At 48.8% G+C, this 9,056-nt stretch overlaps 1 protein-coding gene across 1 annotated transcript; it reads left to right on the forward strand.

Annotated features, from left to right (window-relative positions):
* Positions 1-5,392: 5,392 nt before the first annotated feature.
* GKN1 (gastrokine 1) lies at positions 5,393-9,056 on the forward strand (the record flags this gene model as incomplete). The annotated part of the gene is made up of 7 exons (XM_080360275.1): positions 5,393-5,404; positions 5,761-5,814; positions 6,094-6,234; positions 6,453-6,563; positions 7,058-7,199; positions 7,513-7,607; positions 8,991-9,056. 7 exons carry the CDS (start codon positions 5,393-5,395, stop codon positions 9,054-9,056), a joined length of 621 nt encoding a protein of 206 aa, XP_080216401.1.

Consider the following 9,056-nt stretch of genomic DNA (forward strand, 5'->3'; position numbering starts at 1 on the left):
GGAAACCTCCACCCACGTCTGAGTCCCATCTGACCCCCCATCCAGTCACCGCAGGTCACTGAGAAAGAAGCAGATGACAAGATCTAATGGAATGTGCTTGATTCCAGATGTGCCTGTAGCCGATGGCCTCGTCACTCCTCAGCCGGCTCTTGTCCAGAAGCATCACGGTAATCCCTCAGGTCTGTTGCTTGAATGAGTGAGCATTTAGGGTTTAATATTCTGAAGACGTCCATTGAAATATTTCCTGGGAGCTTCTCTGTTATGTCCGTCTGCAGACACGGCTGGACGCAAGGGATTTCTAGGGTACCAACTGACTTCCGGAGCGGACACTCAGGACCGTCTCATGGGTACGTCATGGGTTTTTGCTTCTTTCGGGAGCTGCCAGCTCAAAGCTATTCAGTGATGACGCTACCAGAGTGTGTTCTGGAAACATCTTGTGGCTGTTCAGTTGCAGGCATGAATCAAGGGAGGGCTTTTCCGGCATCGCAGGTCGCCTGGCATCGCAAGGGTGAGTGCTCAGCCTTGGCTGACTTCACGGGCTAAGCACTCCTGTTCAGTAGTTGGGTAGCTGGGTGTGGGCACCCAGCCCAGAGATCTCCCAGTAAGAAATGCCTGAGGATCCACGTGTTGGTCCATCCAGTCCTTTAGGGGTGCTGCACACGGCCTGGAAACATTATTTTGAGGGATGCCAGGGGCCAGCAAGCAGGTCCCCCCTGCCCCTCGGCAGCTTGGAAACCTCCACCCACGTCTGAGTCCCATGTGACCCCCGCTCCAGTCACTGCAGGTCACTGAGCTTCTCTGTTATGTCTGTCTGCAGACACGGCTGGACGCAAGGGATTTCTCGGGTACCAATTGGCTTCCGGAGCGGACACTCAGGGCCGCCTCCTGGGTACGTCGTGGCTTTTAACCTCTTTGGGGAGCTGCCAGCTCAAAGCTATTCAGCAATGATGGTGTGCATCACAGTGTGTGATGGAAAATTCTCGTGGGTGTTCAGGTGCAGGTCTGAACACCGGGAGGGCTTTTCCAGCCTCGCAGCTCACCTGGCGCCACAAAGGTGAGTGCTCAGCCTTGGGGGACTTCACGCGCTAAGCACTCCAGTTCAGTATTTTAATTCTCAGGAATTTAACTTTATACTGTCCGTTAAGGTCATCAAAAAGCAAAGCCAAAGGCAGAAAGACGTAAAGCTTCCCGGCATCCCTCAGTCCTTAACAAAGTCCTCAAGGACCTGGACAAAGTTATACATGGTGGGTATATATCGTCCTTCAGCTGAAGTGGTTCTCAGAAAGGCATTTTCTCCAGCTGAACTGGCACCCTCAAATGCTCTGACTTTATTTCTGAGTGTTATCAATGTATTTTGAGAAATATTGCCTCCTGAAGATATTGGTTCTTGAAGAGGTTACTTCTCATTAAACCGACTCCATTTCTTTCTAAAGACCTGAGCCATGACACTGGGGAGACCGTGGCGATTCAGAAGAGAGGCGATCAGGTAGTGCCGATCTACGATGAAGGGACTTGGACAATGAAATCACCAGGCATGCCAGGTAATTGCTGTCCTTTGGTCATCTCGTGTCATGAACCAAAACCCCTGTGTCTGCAGACTCTTCAGCAGCCAAACTCTTGCCTTGAGTGCCCCCCCAGGCACAAGGGAGGGGATCCCTCCTGTGCACTCAGGTCCAAAGGGATGCACTGAGAGATCGAGCACGGCTTCGGAGGAACCTGCCCCGAACTCCTGCATCCTCTGCTGAGGCTTTACCTTTCTCTGATTCTTGGCAGAGCTGCCCAACCCTGGGGAGGCCCGCCAGGCTGGAATCAACGGCCTCCTTGACAAGATTCCAGGTACAGAGCAGCCTTGCAGGGCCAGAAGTGGGAGACAAGGCCTGAAGGCTGGGGGCGTGCAAGCAGTGCCCGTGCTGGAGCAAAGGCAAAGGGGGGAGCGAGGTTCAGGTGTCTCCCCATGGGCCGGACTCTGTCCTCCTGGGGTGTGGGTCCCCCGGGGAGGGAGAGCTGGGGGTGGCATTGACCAACACAGGGACGGTTTTTGTCTGTCTCGCTCCAAGGGACAGTTGAACAAACTGCTATAAGATCTCACGTGAGATCACCCGTAGTGTGCAGGAAAAATAAGGTACAGAATTGTTCATCCAGGTTGGAGCGTCAAGAATAAGAACAATACTACTGACATCGCGACCTACAAGAACCACTGCTTAGAAGCTGTCGTGGGGGTCTTGGGCTCCATCCTGTTTGGGATAGTGCTGTTTTGTGCATGCTGGCTGTGCAAGAGGAGAATACAAAAGTGAGTTGTTGAGCAGGGGGTGTTGCCAAACTCCTGTATCAGATGGCGGCCATTAGCCTTGAAACATTTAGAGGCAGGGTATTCTGAAGTGCCCGCTTAGTTACTGGCCACACTCCACTGAGGTTCCTGCTGAAAGATGGCTTAACCTGCCACTCAGCTCCTGGGTGCTCTTTTCCAAACCCACTCTTCCTTTTCCAAGTTTTACCTTAAAGTGACCCTGCCTCGACAAGAGCTGACCCAGCAACAATCATAGGCAGAGCAAGGTCAGGAAGAAAAATGAGGGATGACAGTGCCATGGAAAGTGAGAAGCACAATAGTGACGTGTTCCTACCCGCAGAAATCACCCTGTTGGGTGCTGCTGTAAATCCCAGATGTTCACCTCAGCCAGGGTGTCCCTGCAGCTCCGACCGCAGCTCCCCCGTGCAGCCGGGTGCCCGCACCCCACGGGCGCCCAGCGCTGCCCCGCAGCCTCGCACCCCCGCCCACCGCGGCCACGGCAGGGCCTCAGCAGCCTCTTCTCTCCGCAGGCGCCGCGAAGCCAAGGCCATGGCAGCTGGGAACGTGTAACAGCAATAAACACAGTTGAGCAGCACAATTGTCTGGGAACTCACCAGTTCTGCGCCGAACTTCACGTCAGGCCAGGCAGGGAGCTGGATGCCGTGGTGCCAGCGGGCAGGGAGCTGGGCGGGGGACCCTCCGTAGGGCTGGGGGGACACAGCTACCCTGGTGGGACCGGCCTGCGGAGCTGGGCCAGGAGGGAGAGCTGCAGAGACAGGAAACATTGGGGCTTTTCACAAAATGACTTCAACCTCATGTCCATCAATTCCCACTTTTACCATCTCATAACACATCGTGATGCTTAATACATCTCCCAGCTTTTTTATTCCAGCAAAAGCTTAAATTTACCACATGTCCTACAGTAACAATTAAAGCTTTACAGAAGACAGGAAACTACCACTGAACCACGTGCTGCTGAACCACGTGCTGCTGAACACGTGCCACGATTTCTTTGTATGAACTGCCATTTCTTTCTATCAGTAATTGCAATGTATGGAGCAAGAGACCTGAGAAATTGCCTTTCTTAGATTCCAGATCAATTAGTATGTCTGTGTGTGAAAAGTTTAAACTCATTGAGGAAGTCCAATTTATGTTTATATTCACGGGCCATGCTAATTTCTGCAGGCGTCGATTGCTTTATTCAGCTTTATTCACTAACTGAAACATTTTTGTTGAAATAAAGTTTCATCAAAATAATTTCCTGTCAGTCTGCTGATTTTCTTAATTTTTCAACGCTATTCTGTTTCACTGAAACACAGAGGCTTTGTTACCATTACTTCAAAGTAACTTCCTGGAGACTTGACGTATTAATTTGATGCTATTTACTACTGTATTTTATTATTTTGTTTTGACAAGTGTCAAATGCCGTGTGTCAGAGTGCTGGGTACTGGTCCCACAGGAAAGTGGAACTTTTGTAACGGCATAGTTGGTGATTAAATCTCATACATTCACAATAAGGATCAAAATGAGTTTCTGAGCATTGAATGGTCTGTCAGAAGGAAATCCCATATTCCAGCACTAACCAACGAAGCAAAGTGTCTGCTGCTTACAGACCACAGGAATTTAATTGTCATATCACATTCTGGCAGGTTTCTTGCCCTGACGGGGCTCTCATGACATTTCACAATGATAATAATGACTCAGATTTCAATGGATTCAAATTTAGACTGCTGAGGAATAGAAGGGGACTCAAAAAGAGATTGGTGAGCAGAGACATGGCAGCAAAGACTCCGGTGAACCTGAAGAGACGGCAATACTGGGACTCTCCAACTCTCCATGTCTGCACATAGATATATAGATATTCTTAACGGCGCAGAAATGTGGAGCTGCTCACCTTGCAAGAAAAGATCCTGCTCACCAAGGAGGAGGCCCAAGCTTTACCACTAAACACAAAAGCCACTATTAGCATTACAAAGTCACAGGACTCTCTCCTCAGTTCCCCTGCGCTGCTTGTCTCACATTCAGGATGCTGAGACAGCCTGATCTCTGAGGGAATTTTTTTTTGTTTTAAGCAGAAGAAGATATATTCTCATTCGAGACACCAAGAAGACATCTAACAAGAGTCTTTTGCGAACAAAAATACTTAAACTACTGTAAGCGAATGAAGCGGGACCGCGATACGTGCGGGGCTGCCCTGCGGGTCCCCGCGGCGCAGCAGCCCCGGCCCCGCCGCCGCCTCCGCCGCCTCTTCCCGCCCTTTGTCCCGCCCGTTTTTCTCCCCTCAGGGCCCGGCGGCCCCTCAGCGTCTCCCGCCGCCGCTGCCCCTGCCCTGCGCCGCGCTCGGGGACTGCGAGCCGGACTTTAGACAGAAAAACACTCTTCTCTAAATAATGTGCTGTTGGCAAGTGATTCTGGAACCTTTACAGTGATTCTCTGCCACAGTTCGCACACAAAAGGAAACTGACCAACGGGACACAAAAGCCCAAGCATTCATCACCCTCCCTAACTGAACAAGCGCGGCTTTCCAGAACAATTGACATCACAGAAAATAAGTTGGGGCAAGGTGAAAAACATTACTGTTGCCACCTAAAGTAACAGACACCCACAGGATTGAATTGCCTATTTATTGTAAAATAATTTCCAGGGGCAATGTTATATTTGGCACCTTTACTTCGCTGCACTCTATGGCTACATGGTACCTTAGAGCACATTTTGGAAGGTACAAGGGCTTTTATTTACTTTGTTGTCTCTAAGGCTTTTTTTTTTCAAAAAAACCCGTAGTCTATGTCTGCTCTAAAGTTTGATGTGAATTTTCAAAAGTAATTAGTAAAGGCCGGAAAGTTCCTATTAAAAAAAAATCCACTGCAAATGGATTCTTATCTGATAACAACCAGACTCTGGCTGGCCAAAATCTGCACAAGTACAATCCCCACGTTGATGAAGTACTTACAGCAGGAAACAATTTTCAGTGACACGCAGACAGAGATACAAATGACAGAATTATTTCAACACTTAAGTGCTCCACACCTAATGCCGAAAACATATATAAGGTGGATGGTTCCCGCTGCTCATTCAACCTGCACCAGCATCCGCTCTGCAGTCAAGATGAAACTCACCGTGAGTATGCGGCTTTTTTCCTTATAAACTCCAACCTTGATTCCACACCCTTGCCTTTCTCTCTCTGAAGTGTCTTTAGCAAAGTGTCTCTAGGAAAAGGGAATTCTCTGGGGAGGGTTTTGTCCTCCACACTGAGCAACTCAGACCCCGTTAAACTAATCAGACGAGTAGGTAAGGATTTTGTTAAAGGTTTAACTGCACATTATTCGATCTACAGGAAGCCTAAGCCATGTCCATTTTTGTCAATGCTTTTGCACACCTGGAGCAAGGAAAAAGGAGAAAGGCCCTCGGATTCTCCTGAGCAGCTGTGTCAGCCAGAGCTGCAGTTACACTCTTGGTTTTGCTTTTCCTTTCAGGTTGTGACCACCGTCCTGCTCGGACTCTTGCTGACTCCGGCCCTCGCTGAATACGTGAGTACAGGGACCAGCTCTCACACACGTTGCCGCTGTTTCTCTGGGCCCTGCTGCTGGAGCTTTCCTTGCTTCTGTCCCATCCCTTGGGCACAGAGAAATCGGAACCTTCTTTCATGCATAAACCTCTAAAACCTCCAGATGACCATTTGTCTCCGGTCACTGTAGGCGCTCACAGTGAACCCACACTTCTTCTGCTATATCAGTGATTTTCTAAAGCTTTAGGGAGAGAACTGACTAACTTGCAAGTCTAAAGTGTTTTTCCATTGTGTATTCTAGTTTCAGAACCAGCAAGTCACCAGGGAAATCAGGGTTAATGGCGGCATCCAAATCCTGAGCATCAACAGGGAATTGCGTGTGGTCATTGTCGAGCAAAGGAGCGAATTTGGGACATGGAAAACCATTTGGAACTTCAACACGGTGAGCGGCAAGGAGCAAGCTTGTGCAGAAAATGCACAGGGAGACGAGCTCTGCCAAAGCTGACTAAAATACAGGACTTGTTTCTTTAGTCTCAACATTTTCAGTCCCAGTGTGTTGGAAACAACTCTCTGCATTTATGACTTTTTGAATGCGATTTTAATTCCATTCTTAATTATTGAAAAACTTAATTCCTAGTTGTGAATAACTTTATTTTCCAGGGCTTTGTTGCAACCGAACTGATGTCCGAAGGAATTTGCCTCATTTCCACAATGGACAGAAACGTGCTGCCCACCTTTGAGACATTCCCCACAGTGGTTCAGAGCTTCCAGGTGAGATCAGAAAGGATGCTTGCTGTGGGGCGTTTTCATGGGTTTGTGTCGCTGTAGATAATCCTTGGATAAAATCCCACCCTAATTTTAAAGCCAATCTCAATCCCCGACATCCCGGCTGCCTACGTCTTTACCATGGCCCCTGTGCTTTTTCTTTGTTAGAGGATGAGATTTTCCAAGCGGCAGGACTGTTGTTCTGAACAGCAACGTTGCTTGGGAATTGGCCACGGGGACGGTTTTCCCTGAGCAGGGTTAGTTGGCAGGTTGCTCTCTTTAGCCTCCCGGCACCTGGACTCCCTCAGGAACATCTGCCGCAGGAGCTGAATTCAGCGCTTGCCAAGGGCCCCAGAGTCACCCAGGGGATGAAAAGCCCACAGTAAATACACTGCTGAGGAAAACACCAAACATCGAGACACCGTCCAGACACAGGAACATGCACGGCAACCCATGGGCCAAGGCACTGATCGTGCTGCATTGTGTTCTTTGATGTTCAGGATCTGAAGGGCCAAATACAACCGACACGTGTGATCACATTCGTCCTCGGCCAGAGAGTTGTCCCTGACCTCAGGATTTACGGACCTGACATCTTCAACACGTGCAGAGAGTCCACAACCATAGTGGCTTCTCCAGTTCCTGGTGAGTACAAGCACATGAATTATCTCTGCAACTAACCGGTATAAGCCGGAGCCTTACTGCAGGCTGATTGTCTGCAAACCCTGTACGACAAAGATGCTCCACAGATCAGGTGCAGGCTGTTGCATTTGGAGACAGCAGCATTTCCAGCCCCTTATGTTCATTTTTCTTTCGTCATTGCCTTGGTACTTGAGAAGGCTCAATTTGCTTAGAACACAAGTGCAATGTGCCAGGTATTAAGGGCTGCCAAAGAGCGCACAGATCACTTAACACCTTATCTCATGGCATTTGCTTTTGCTTTTCTTTTTTTTTGAAGAACTCCAACCCATCTACAACGAAGGAGCCTGCACTAGACTCAATGTCCTGAACCTTGTGCAGCTGAACTACTGCCGTACCAACGTCAACATCAAGGTCTGAAAATCTCACCTTTCTGGAAACACGTAGGGATGCTCGATCGCTGCTGCACAAAGCCAACCCCGATGCTGTTCTGCCCTGACACTCCTCTGCCAAGAGTTCCCTTCCTGACGATTCTAATGCTGAAACAGGTCAATTGTTGACCACAACTTTCAATAAAGTGCCTTAGCATGGATTAACTCTGGCTACTTTCTCATTGCTGTACCCTCCATCATCATGAGCACATCCAGAAACGTAGTTTGATTGTACCTACCCCTTTTGAGCCCTTCAAATGCTCGTTCAAAAGCCTGATCTTGACACAGGGCACAACCACAGAGGTGGGCGAGCATCAGAGTGTGGCCATCACAAATAAGATCTGCAGAGTTCAGACCTTGCTTAGGGAAAAGGAGTCTAATTGGTAGGACTTAGAGAGCTGGTGTGTTCCTAGAGTGGAGTCCTGTATTTCCTCTGTTCTAACGAAAATGACAGGATGCCCTGGGTTACCCAGTGAATACAAATCTCTCTCTCAGAACACCAGCCGTGCAACATCCCGCAGTTTCTCTTCCCCTCCCACCCATCCCCAGAGGTTTATTCTGCAGCAGTTGAGGTGACAGAGATCACTTTGGCCAATCTCAGGCCAAAGCAGCTGATTTCCCTGCATTAGCACACACCAGTCCTTGCACAGGAGACAGACAGGAGTTTGTTGCTGCTCAACTCCTTCCTTTTGTTGTTACATAAGTTCTTGGAAACCTCTTATACACCATCTGCACCCCTTCTACTCAGGCTGAGGCTGAACATGACAGAAAGAGGCAAGAATCAAAGCTGAGGAGGGACTTTCACTTTTGGGCTGCTCAACCCCTCCAGGGATGGTGACTCCACCACTGCCCTGGCCAGCCTGTTCCAAAGCCCGACAGCACTTTGGGGAAGAAATTGTTCCCAAGATCCAACCTCAGCCTCCCCTGCCACAACCTGAGACCGTTTCCTCTCGTCCTGATGCTCGTTCCTTGGGAAAAGCAATAAATTCATCAGATGGTACACTGATCTATACCACACTATGCTGCCCTGCTTAACAAGGCCTTTGGGTCACTGCATCTGGTATTGTCTGACTTAAGTCCCAACCTACCAACACAAGAAAAGAGCATTTTTAAGGATGCCAGAGCAATGAAGACATTTGTGTACCATGGGACATTCTACTCTATGGCTGGAATATGAACTAAGGAGTATCAATTCTTATAAGTTTTACTCCATTTGAAATATGGCATCTATAAATCTATATGATACTCTAATGAGGCGTGAAGAAAGGAAAACTCATGACTACTGTAAAGCCCATGTAATAAAACTGCCCAGATTTAAGATCACAGATATATTCCAAATATCTCAACGTGACCATTGCGCTTGCAGGCTCTTGGTCTGCTCAGGGACTCCAACCATTCCATCATCTGCACGGCTTCTGAGACCATGGAATAG

The sequence above is a fragment of the Nesoenas mayeri genome, assembly GCF_963082525.1.
Source record: "Nesoenas mayeri genome assembly, chromosome: 27".
In the NCBI taxonomy this organism is placed as follows: domain Eukaryota; kingdom Metazoa; phylum Chordata; class Aves; order Columbiformes; family Columbidae; genus Nesoenas; species Nesoenas mayeri.